The sequence below is a fragment of the Petaurus breviceps genome, unplaced genomic scaffold (genome assembly GCF_028583685.1).
Source record: "Petaurus breviceps papuanus isolate PSGF00001 unplaced genomic scaffold, PetGlider_PUasm1.0 84, whole genome shotgun sequence".
NCBI classification, from domain to species: Eukaryota; Metazoa; Chordata; class Mammalia; order Diprotodontia; family Petauridae; genus Petaurus; species Petaurus breviceps.
The window spans coordinates 8,870,939-8,883,631 of NW_027186645.1; the positions used below are offsets into that span (position 1 = coordinate 8,870,939).

Sequence of the window (12,693 nt, forward strand, 5' to 3'; positions counted from 1 at the left end):
AGGGGAGCATCAGTCTTAATTTTACCAAGAAGAGGAGATGAGTCATCTAAGACCCCACCAGAAGTTAGTGGCTTCTTGAGTAGCCATTGATTCTAAGCACTAAGGGGAGCATCAATCTTAATTTTACCAAGAAGAGGAGATGAGTCATCTAAGACCCCACCAGAAGTTAGTGGCTTCTTGAGTAGCCATTGATTCTAAGCACTGATTCTTTGGTTAGAATTCCAGAAATGTACATCCCCTAACACCTATCTCCCTGAAGGTAATTATTAGCATTTCAAAAGAGAAAGGAGGAAAAAGGGATGTCGGCCCTACTACAAGATTCCCGAGGAGCTCCTGGTAAAATAACCATTATTTCTCTGATGAAAAGGGGAAAAAAAGGATTGTTTTGAAATGCAGCATGCCCCATTTGTCATGCAGAAACACATTCCCAGCATCTTGCCTGACTGTGTGTACACTCAGTGGCTGTAGTTAACACATCCCTTGATATGTCTCCTTGTGCAAATTAGACCTAGTTGTCTCAGAACAGAATCTGCCAGAAACAACTGCTGTTTCACGATTCCCACTCGTTCAGCAGTGGGATAGCTGTTCAGAGGAGAGGAGAATATGAGAAAAGGGATCAGCACCTGTTTGTCATTTATATTAATTTCATGGTACTTCTTAGAATTTCAAAAGCTGAAAGATAAACATAATGTGTTGTGACAATCTCTGGGTAAATGTCAAGGTTGAAAAAGATTTGGCTGGTCTCCCTCTGGCAGACTGAGAGGGGAGAACCTAATGGCCAGTGCCACCTACCTGTGAACCACTGAGCTCAGAGGGCTCAGGCACACCTCCCATGCACACACAGTGTTTTTAAAAGTGCATAGATTTGTTTGTTTTGAATGTTTTATCAAAAGCATTACAGTGAACAGCAATAGAACCAGCTAAATTTGTCTAATAGCTATTTACCTTCAAATTAATTAATTTCAATCAATAGTCATAACATTTACCTATTTACTCCAAATCCTTATCAGGGTTCTCTGTTCATTTTCATATCCTTTTCCTCCTGGTGGTGATAGCTGGTCTGTAGTCCCATTCTTGTTTTGCTTATTTTGTATTATTTCAGGTCTTTCCAGATTTCTTTGTTATCTCTCATACTCAGCAATCTCCACAGTATTACAGGATTCCATTATATTCTTCTTCCACAGTTTATTTAACCATTCCTCTACTACTGGACCTTTAGTCTGTTTCTGGCTTTTAATAATTTTATACAAACACACACACACTTCTACTGCTGAAATCTTGGAATAAATAACTCTTTTTTTGTTGTTCTGACAACACTTACAGAAATTATTTCCAATGAGAGATGGTTTTATGGCTTTTATCACGTACTTTTACTTTTTGGACTACAATGCAAAAAGATTCTACATATTTGCAATTCCACCAACAATGGATGAGTGTACCTCTTCTTCTATTGCCCAGCTACTATTGTTTTGTTGCTTTTAATGCTTTGTGGTCTGATAAACTAATAATGAAGGCAATCTCTGTTTTATGTTTTCTGCATACAGTGACTGGTCTGATTGGGAAGAAAACCCCGTCTGTGCTGTTTGCTTGTTTTGTGAAAAACAAGCTGATACTACTGAAAAATTACATATCCACATGGAGGTGAGATGTTGTACTGGCTATTTGGTTTGTACTTTGCTGCATAAAAAGAATGCAGATCATTACTTCAACATTAATGGCCCATCGCTATGGCCTTTTGTTGTTCAGTCATTTTTCAATCATGTCTGACTCTTTGTGATCCTATTCAGGGTTTTCTTGCCATTTCCTACTCCAGTTTATTTTATAGATGAGGAAACTGAGTCAGAGTTTAAATGACTTGTCCAGGGTCACACAGCTAGTAAGTGTCTGAGGCCAGATTGGAACTTAGGAAGAGTTTTCCTAACTGCAGGCCCAGTGCTCTATCCACTGCGCTACCTAGCTGCCTACGGACTCTTCTCTATCCCTACCCTGAAGGCAACATTTGAAAATACAGTGACAGCATGTAATCCACTCCATGTGATCTAATGATCCAACATGTGTGGCTAAGCTTGTAGGGGAATTTTAGTATGATTCCAGCCCAGAAAGTCAAATATGAATCAAGATAAGCACACAGATTAGTGTCGATAGAGATATGTCCAAGTTATCATGTAAGGTAGATTTCTAGTACCATAGTACAGAGAGCAGAAGGGACAGGCACATGCTGCTGGAAGGCTGAGGACACCTTTGGTCAGATGATAGAATACATGCAGGACATGCTTAAGTAATAATCCTACCACTGCTATAGCTGCTGAAGAGGTGTTTTAAAGAATTCAGAAAAGGAAGATGGTGGACAGAGCTTGAGTATCCAAGGAGCTCAATGCTAGGAGTTCTGGTAAGCTCATTTTCTGTTTAAAACTTCGAGATGAATGATGAAATGAGATATGTCCAAGTCCCATTCCAGTGCTTCCTGCCCTGGGTAAAGATTGTACAAATGTATTCTATACTATACAAAGCTGTAGTGCAAGCAATGTGAAAAACAAGGCCAGGGTCGTACTTTTATAAAGAAAACTGGAAATATCCCATAGTTAAGAATTTTCCTTTTCATTCACTGCAACCTATTTCTATATTAAAACAAAATTAAAACTACAAGATGAACAAGGCTAATATCATATGCTCATAATTTTGTCTCTGCCTAGAAGGCAGTCATTGGGCCATAGATGTCAACCCATGTGCAGGCAGAGCTCCCTGAAGGTGGAATGCCCTTGAAGCTCCCTCCTTCAAGCCTAAGAAGTAGAGTGGCACTGGTAATTAATGCATCATTGTGTGTGAGGTTGCCAATTCATAGACTCATAGAGTGGAAGAAGAACTTAGAAGTTACCCTGCCAAATGATAAAGAAATATCCAATGCAACATCACTAACACATGGCTATCCAGCCTCTACTTCAATACTTCGTGATCAAATATCAGTGGAATAAATTTTCACATGTATGACATAGGGCAGCTAGGTGGCACAGTGGAGAGAGTGCTGGTCTTGGAGTCAGGAAAACCTGAGTTCAAATCCCACCACAGACATTGACCAGCCACATGACCCTGAGAAAGTCACTTAACCCCTCTCACCCTCAATTTCCTCATCTGTGAAATAAGGATAAAAATAACATGTTCCTCATGGAGTTGTTATAGGGATGAATGACATAATATATGTAAAGCAGTGGGCAAGATTTACAGTGCTATAGAAATGCTAGTGATGATAATGATGACAATGAATTTACCAAAAGCATGGAGTGCCTATTTCAACATAATGCCTAGGCTAGACATTGTCTAATGTGAGTTAATAATGGGCATTGCCATGGGGGTGGCTAGGTGGCGCAGTGAGTAAAGCGCCAGCCCCGGAGTCAGGAGGACCCAAGTTCAGTTCCGGCCTCAGACACTTAACACCCACACAAAAAAACTAGCCATGTAACCTTGGGCAAGTTACTTAACCCCAACTGCCCACCAAAAGGCAAAAAAAAAAAAAAAAGAGAATGGGCGTTGCCTGTTGTGAGCATGTAAGTCAAAACAACAACAAAATATCTACAAACCATGACTCTTATCACTCAAGCATGCTGTGGGCTGGGGGACTTTGTGGTGGAGTGAAAAGAGTACCCATTTTGGAGTCAGGGAACCTAGGTTCAGATCCTGTCTCTGCTACTAGCTCATCTTGGGCAAGTAACTCTCTGGGCATGAGGTTTCTTATGAATAAAATGCAGGGTGGGCTAACTGATTTTGGAAGTCCCTTCCAGCTCTCATTCTTGGATCTTAACAGCTAAGGAGAAGCATCTAGACTCTAGATAGTAAAGTCCAATCTAAGTCAAAATCTGATCCTCTTCTCCTTTGTGGAAGACTTAAGAGTCTAACCAGGATTGGAATAGCCCAGAGAAAACTAGTGCAAGCCTCTGGCAGCTCCTGGGGAACTCTAAAGGACACAAGTCTGATCCAAGAAGAACAAGGTTCCTTAACATTTAGTGTGTGGTAGACTTCTTTGTCAGTCTGGTGAAGCTTATGAGCCCCTTCTTGGAATAGTGTTTCTAAATGTATGAAACATGATACACAGCACAGGTCCAATCATATCACACACACACACAAACATGCACCCCTCAGTAAACTCTAGTAGCTTCTTTTGCCTCTAGGATCAAACCTAAAATGCTCCATTTGTCATTCAAAGACCTTCATACCCTAGTCTCCTCCTACATTGCCTGTTTTCTTATACCTCACTCCCCAACACATACTCTTCAATCCAGTGACACTGGACTCCTCGCTGCTTCACCATCAAAACACTACAATTATCCTTTCCACATCACAATTTCAGTATATTGCTGGTTGGCAGAAGAAATTAAATGAGAATATTTGGTACATAAATGTCTTAGCTCCAAGAATTTTCTCTGGATTTTCCCTATTCCTAGAACACTGTCCCTCCTGTGCTCTGGCTACTGACTTCTCTGACTACCATTAGGTCCCAACTAAATCCTACCTTCTACCAGAAGGTTTCCCTAACCCCTCTTAATTCCAGTGCCTTCTCTGTGTTAGTTAATTGCTGTTTATCCTATATGTAGCCTGCTTTGGGTGTATTTGTTCATATTTTGTCTCCCCCTTTAGATTTTAAGCTACTTGAGGGCAGAGACTATCTTTTGCCTCTTTTTGTTTAGCACATAGTAGGGGCTTAATACAAGTTTATTAATTATAAGGGAAACCAATTCTATTGAAATACAGTTATGAAAATATTTTTCAAAAACAAGTTGATAGACCGCAGGTAAAGAACTCCTAATTTATGGCATAAGAATGGTCACAAGAGCTTCACAAATATGGAAATGTAACACAATCACAGCATTGAAAAGGGCCTCCACAGTTCATTCTACCTCCCCAGATTCCCAATGCACTCTTTTTAGCAGGTATTTCATAAATGATAAGAGGGTTCATGTTAGAGAAATCAAAGAAGTCAGTGCATTTTGGGGGGAGCTTGCGGAGAGGGAGCTGACCATTTACACGACACACGCTTAATAAAGTAAAGTAAAAAGGGAAACTTTTCAAGGTTATCAAGTATAGTGGATTTCTAGTACCTTAATACAGAGTGCAGAAGGGACAGACACATGTTGCTGGAAGGCTGAGGACACCTTTGGTCAGATGATAGAATATATGCAGGACATGCTTAAGTAATCATCTTACCACTGCCATAGCTGCTGAAAAGGTGTTTCAAGTTCATGTGATGAATTTCTGCTGGGCTGTGTTAAATAGCAATTAGATTTTAAAGAATTCAGAAATGGAAGATGGTGGACACAGCTTGAGCATCCAAGGAGCTCAAACTGCTAGGAGTTCTTGGTAAGCTCATTTTCTATTTAAAACTTCAAGGTGAATGATGAAAGAACTCACTGGATTATGGATTTGTGTAGCAGTATATATAAATGAATAATGAATATTTATTTACAGGATGCACATGAATTTGATCTTCTGAAAATAAAATCAGAACTTGGTGAGTATGGTATACTATACCCTGCAATGACATATTTTTCATTAAGAGTCCTGTAAAACAATCCACAAATCTTTTGTTTTTAATTTTTTGCTTTTTGGAGAGCAATTGGGGTTAAGTGACTTGCCTAAATTCACAAGGCTAGTGAATATTAAGTGTCTGAGGCTGGATTTGAACTCAGGTCCTCCTGATCCAGGGCCGGTGCTCTATTCACTGCATCACCTAGCCACCCCACAATCCACAAATCTTAAATGTGCTTTCCTTATGTACTACTAGAAGGTAGTAAGATTGAGTATTTTGTTGGATTCTTTTTGTCTTTTTTTTTAAACTACATAGATACAGATATAAATATAGACAAAGAGAAACTATATGTGTGTGTGCATTTTTAAACTACATATATAGAGAAAGAGAGGGAAGCAGAGATCTACCTTTTCTTGACTTTGAGCTCTAAATTTACCTTCTTTTAAACTATAATAGTACTCTATAGTCAGAGATGGAAATTACCTGCCCAAAATGTTTTCCATGTATATGTAGCAGAGGATTCTATTTAAAGTGGCTTTTCTCAGGCATCTTGAAATTTCACTCTCCCATTGTTTTTTAATCTGACTTCTCCATACCTTTTATTGGTCCTCTTGACAAGCGCTTTATCCCAAGCTGGCCATGCATATGCAGTCTATGAGCCAAATGTGCGTAGCTCCCAGAGTCCCTAGGAATACAGATGTCATGACACTTTTTCTTTGAGGATGCAAAAACTTAATTCTTTGACACCCATGAACACTAGAAGACCCAGCTATCTACCACTGACCCTGTTAATACCTTATGCTACCATAAGGACCAGGGATTGAGACTAGGACTGTATTTTTCATTAGTATAAAGAACTCCTGAGGAAAGAATATCCTTCCAGTGCAAGTCAGCATCCTTTCTGAAACTTATAGTATTAGAGAGTTACCTAGAGCACTGAGAGATTGACTCTCCAGACCACATAGCAAGCATGGGTGAGAGGTGGAACGTGAATGCAGGTCTTCTTGATTTCTATCCACCATTGTGGGGCTCCTTCATGCTACCATACTTGGATAAATTAATAAGTGTAATTAAAATTAGAGAGGCAGCATGGCAAGATGGATAGAGGAATGACTTTGGAGTCAGGAAAACCAGGGTTCAAATACTAGTTCTTATATGTACCGGCTATATAACCACAGGCAATCACTTAACCTCTCAGTGTTCCAGATAACTGTCCAAGACTGAATTACAACTGTGCTGCCAGTGTGAATCGATGGAAGAGTTTGGATTCCTGATCATATGGCCCACTACTGAGAAACACGACCCCTCCCCCCAATCATGTACTATATTTTTATTTGTATATAAAGCCAAAGAAAAGTATTATCCATTCTGTTTATCTCCTCTTGCAATAACTAGACACGTTTGAGTCTTGTGGAAAACAGAGTCAGGAATCATTGATATAAAGGGATTATTTGATTCATTTTGCATATTGATGATCCTTTGAGAAGCTCCAAATTTACCTTCTTTGGCATACTACTCTTAAAAGAGCAGCCCTGAAGAATTCAAGTTAGGCTTAATATAGCTCTAGAACTACTGAGAAAAAATGTTAACTAAGTAAAACTCCTGAAGTCAGCCCTCCTAAAGTGCACCATCCACAACCAACCTGGGATGTCTCGGGTATGAACGAATTGTGTTGCCCATTTCTCAGGCTAGAGGAGACAGAAACATTACAGCACAAAGGACTGGCAACTTGCTTGTCAATAATAGGTGCAAGCACAAATGACCACTTCTTGCCTCTCAGCACCACTGGTCTTTGTATACATGTTTTTCTTCGGTTACTTTATACTACTGAAGTCATACGCATGCTTTTCTTCTTAGACCCAATCCTCTCCAACTCCCCTTTATTCCCGCAGACAATCTAATGCATTCGCAGTACTTCTTAGCTACTGTGAAAAATCTAAATGACTTTTTAAAAAATTCTAACAGTGCAGAAGTGATTGTCTAATGAATCATCTGGTATGATTATACTTCCTGCCATCTTCCCAGGATTACATTTCTATCAGCAAGTAAAACTGGTCAACTTCATTCGGAGGGAAGTTCACCAATGCAGATGTTATGGCTGCCATTTGAAATTTACATCCAAAGCTGAATTAAGGAATCATATGGAGAAAACTAAACACATATCAATGCTTCCTGAAAGAACCACATGGGATCAGCCACAGTAAGTACTGATCTATCACATGCATCTGTCTTCTTTCTCCCCCATCTTTCTACCTCCACATTTCAATATTTTTAAGTTGCTGAAAAACTCACTAGCTGGCTTACAACTGCTTGGATGTACATTATTGATCCTATAAAGCATCCTTTGGCCTGGAACATAATTCAAGCTTGTTTTGAGGGACCCTAGAACTGTCATATAAGATCTTATATATCCCTTGGATAACACCAGTTCAGAAGACTCCTGGGAAATTGAAGTCCCCCAAAGACTCCAGTATGGAAACTTTGGGTCATAGATTTAAAGCTGAAAGAGACCTTTGGAGGCAATCTTGTGCAACCCCTTCATTTTACAGATGAGGAAACTGAGGCCAGAAGAGGTGAAGTGACTTGTCTAAGGTCATACAGGTAATTAATGACAGAGTTAGGATTCAAACCTACATCCTCTGCTTCCAAATCCATTTCTCCACTGTACTTACTACAAAGTGTGCTTGCTGTAGTGGAGTCCACAGAACACTATCCTTCCCCGCCAATGGATTCTTATGGATTCCCCCCCAATGGACCTTATGAATTCCAAGAGTCATCCCTCAACTAACCATCTTCCCAAGTGGTTAGAAAACTCAGATGAATTCATATTAGGCATCTCCAAATGTCTTCATGACTCTCCAGTGCAAATGGGTGTAGACTTGTTCTCTGTTTCTCCAAAAGGCAGGAACACTTGAACAAATGAGTAAGAGTTATAGATAAGCAAGCAGATTTCAGCTCTTTGAGGGAACTGACCGTCTCAGAAGATAATGAGTTTTTGGTTCATGGAACTATTCAAGTGGAGACTGGATGGCTATCTGTTATAGAAAGTATTCCTATATTGGGAGGAGGTCAGATTGGATCAGAGGTATCAAACATATGGCCCACAACTCTCCCATCCAAACCAGATTAAAATGTAATTGGGAAGTATTTAGCAAAATAAATAAAAATTGAATAAAAACTTAATAAAACAAATAAATATATAAAATGTAATGGCTGTATTGTCTATAATAATGCATAATTTAATAATAAATTATATATATGATATAGATAATAATAGATAAAATTTATATGTGGTCTTCTAAGTGACTAAAAAGCCAACAGGGGTCCTTGTGTATGATTTAGTGACCTCTGTTTCTATTTGAGCTCGACACCACTGTACTAGATTATCTCCCAACATCCCTTTCAATTCTAAGATTCTATGTTGCTCTGCCAACTTAGCACAGAGTGTTGCATCTTGCTTTAATTTTCTCTTTTTTTTTCTCCTTCCTTTCCCCCTGTGTGGGATTCCCCAGATCAACAGGGTCATATGAGCAGCAGCATAGTTTGTGGCAGGTTGGTTAGAGTGTTGGACTTGCCTTCTCTCAGCCTCAGTTTCCTCATCTGTAAACTACAGAACTTACCTAGAGGTACTGTTGTGATAATTACAGGAGATCATGTATATAAAAGTACTTTGCAAAAACCATGTATTTGTTAACTCTTATTACCCCAAAATGATCTGTGCCTTTGGATGTTGTTCTGATTGAATACTTAAAGAAGATCTATACAATTCCCCAGATTATTGTGGACCTAAAGAATGAGGGCTGAGAACCAAGAAATAAGATATACAGGCAATAGGGTATAGAAATCCTATACCCTACAAGAAAGTAAGGAGGGGAATGGGGGAGGACATAAGAGAGAACAGATGCGGGAAGGGGTATTCAGTATGCTTGCTATCTTGGGATTGGGGTAGGGGAGAGACGGGGAGAAAATTTGTAACTCAAAATCTTGTGGAAATGAATGTTGAAAACTAAAAAATAAATAAATGTATATTTTTTGAAAAAAAAGAATGAGGGCTGAGGGATGTATAGCACTACATCTTTCTTCAATTTTCTGTACTCTATTTTCTCTCTTTCCCCTCATCTTCTTTCTTACACTTTCTTTCTCCTCTCTTTTCTTTCAGTCTCCCTTATCCATCAATACTTTGGCTCTGAAAGTGACCCCAACAGCCATCACTTGGACTCAGTGATGGTGCTCAGAGTTCAATAGATTGTTGATCACTCATCAGTGTGTGCACCTGTATGTACTAAAATAATATGCCAGAATGTTCCAGTACCTTCCCTCTAGTGTCAATCTTTTCTTTCCTTTCTGTCCACTGAAATCCAAACAGTATCTTTTTAATGTGTTATGTACAGCATTCTAATGATACAAAGACAAAATTAAAAGTAGCCCCAATCCAGAGGAGCTTTTGTCCCCCTCTTAAACTGAGGGGACATGACATGTAAATAAATAAGTATACACACAGTAACTTGAAGAGGAAGAAGCAAACACTAACTACCAGGGGGAGATCAGGAAAGAATTCCCATTCGAGGTGGTGCTGGAGCCACACCTTGAATTAAACCATGCATTCTAAGAGGTTAGGAGGGAGTGCAGGACAACTTATGCAAAGATGAAAGGCATGTCTGGTTTGGGGAAGATGGCTTTGAGCCACAGCATGGTATAATAGGACATTGAACTTGTAGTCAGAAGACTAATCCCACCTCAGACATTTACTAGTTGTATGATACTGGTTAAATCACTTTACTTCTCTGTTTCTCAGCTGCCTGATATGCAAAATGAGACAATTGGACCCCGTAATCTTTAAGGTTCTTTCTAGCTATAAAATCTATGCTCTTCTAAGTAGAAGATTAACTAGAATAATAGTAATGTGAAATAAGCCCAGGAAAGTAGATTGTCTTCTCTTCTTTTCTACTCTGTTCATTTCTTTTCTTTCCTGTTCCTCCCTTCTTTCTCCTTTCTTTCCTGTACAAATTTCTTCCCTTCAATTATCTTTCTCCCCACATCTTTGTTTTTAATTCACTTTTCTTTTCCAAAAATTTTGAAAGCGTTCCTTCCCTCTGTGGTGGATACCAGTGTCTACTTCACTTTCCCTGATATCCTATGAAATAATGGGTAAGAATGGGATAGGAATGAGTCCTGAAATCATCCAAATGCTTTTTTGAAAGCAACAGGAATTCTGATATTGGAGTGTGGCCATGATTTCAGAGCCTTTAATGTCCTCTAATTGGTTTGAATGTCACCCAGGGAACAGCTGGAGCTCAATAAGTGTATTATGGTGGTCCTTGTCTCCTCAAGTCATATGTATTTAGAAAATCTGGATTCTGACTGACCTGGAAAACTGACCCAGAAAGGGGTGAGGGAAGCCAAGTGGGCAAGAATCCCAGGGCTTGGGGAAAGGGAAACTCCCTTTACTGCCACATATTAGGAAGAGTTGCACTAGAAGAAAAGGAAGCATGATATTTTGGAATTCACTGGGATTGTCCCTGGTCATCATCCAGCATAAGGTTGTCTGCCAGTGAAAAATGAAGTGTAGACAATTCAAATGTTGTCTTGCTTGCAGGGTTTACAAAATTCTGCATACATTGTTGGCAAGTGTTTTAGCTCTCACTGTCAAGAATAGACTACAGCTGAATGCAATTGCCCATTATGGATGAAGCTATTTATGCATTTTTTGTTGTATTTTCAGGTATTACTTTCCAACCTATGAAAATGACACCCTCCTGTGTGCGCTGTCTGACAGCGAAGGTAACCTGAGTGCTGAGGGGCTGAAGGAAGATGAAATTCCCGTCATCAGTGAGGATGTGTCCAATCTGCAGACGCTGAAACAAAGCAGCGTTTTGAACCAGTTGCTCCAAGGAGAAGGCTCAAAAAGTCAGAGAAAACTGTAGCCCACAGCAGGAATGTTGGGCTAGCTTTAAAACAAAAGGACAGTTCAGATTTCAACACAGGTTTTAAACCTAGAGAGGACTTTAGAAATCATCTTGTTCAACACTATCATTTTATAGACAAGAAAACTCGACTCCCAAGAAATTTTGTGATTTGCTTTGGAGAAGGCTAGCAAAACCAATATTCCAACTCAGGTCCCCTGATTCCAAGATAGGAGATTGACCCAAAAAGAAGAAAACATGGAATTTTGGTCCAGAATTCAGCAGGTCATTATTAGGCGTATGGTCACCTGCCAAGGGAAAATGAAGTCCAAACAACTTAAATGTGCTTATTCTTTTGCAATGCTTGTAACTTCTTCTTAAATTATTCTGAATAAAATTTCCACATGAATTGTTCTGCAAAACAATTGCTGGCTTTTTACATTGTACCAAGCTCTTGAGAGGGTGACTGTAGGCAAAGGGGACTCCTGGGATGAAAGCACAGGGCAAAAATCTCCCTTCTCCATGACTTTGTACAGGTTCTCTCTCATACTTGAAATGTACTTCTTTCTTCTCACCTTTGCCTCAGAGAATCCCTAGTTTTCTTCAAAGCTAAGCTCAAGTGACATCTACAGGAAGAAAGAAAAAGCAAATCCCTTTTGTGCCCTCATGAACAGAGTTTTTAAAAAAAAATTTTTTTCCATACATACAGTGCTTAATTTTTTTTGTTTTTTTACAAATGGAAAAAAAATCTTTCTTTTTTGTACAGTCAAAAGGCTTTTTTTCTTTTTCTATTTATGAGCTCTTGCTCTCATCTTAAAGGCAAAATCCTATAAGGTTTTTACTTGTTTTTAAAATCCATCAAAATCTGACTCCAAGCTGTCTTTCTACAATGATTTAACAATAACTGCCTTCCTACACATATTCTCTCTCTTTCTATCTCTGCCCCTCCCCTTTTCCCTCACACGCTCACCCCAGCCCCAAACTGGACTGCTTGCTCTTCCCCAAGCATAGAATTCCATCTCCTCCCTCCCTCTATCCTCCTTCCTTACCTCTGCCTCTTGGAATCTCTAGCTCCCTTCAAAATTCAGTTGGATTGCCCCCTCCTCCAAAAGGCCTTTTCTGACTTCATCCCAGTTAATGGCCTCCCACCCACCCCCTGAAATGACTTTGAATTTGCTGTGTGTGGTATATGTGTATGTATGTGTATGTGTGTGTGCGTGCACGTGCATGCATGTGTTTTCATTTACTTGTCTGGATATATGTTATTTCCTC

The 12,693-nt window shown here is 39.4% G+C and overlaps 2 protein-coding genes across 3 annotated transcripts in view; both read left to right on the forward strand.

Moving 5' to 3' along the window:
- ZNF277 (zinc finger protein 277) overlaps positions 1-11,846 on the forward strand; it is a 172,585-nt gene extending 160,739 nt beyond the window's left edge. For both annotated transcript variants that reach the window (XM_069107032.1, XM_069107031.1), the window contains 4 exons: positions 1,545-1,641; positions 5,458-5,500; positions 7,544-7,718; positions 11,241-11,846. In XM_069107032.1, the coding sequence (XP_068963133.1) occupies positions 1,545-1,641; positions 5,458-5,500; positions 7,544-7,718; positions 11,241-11,442 (517 nt within the window). In that variant the 3' untranslated portion in view covers positions 11,443-11,846. The remainder of the gene's footprint in view (positions 1-1,544; positions 1,642-5,457; positions 5,501-7,543; positions 7,719-11,240) is intronic.
- Positions 1-12,693, forward strand: part of LOC138176270 (uncharacterized) — a 364,696-nt gene that overhangs the window by 229,501 nt on the left and 122,502 nt on the right. The gene's annotated exons all lie outside the window — the stretch shown is intronic.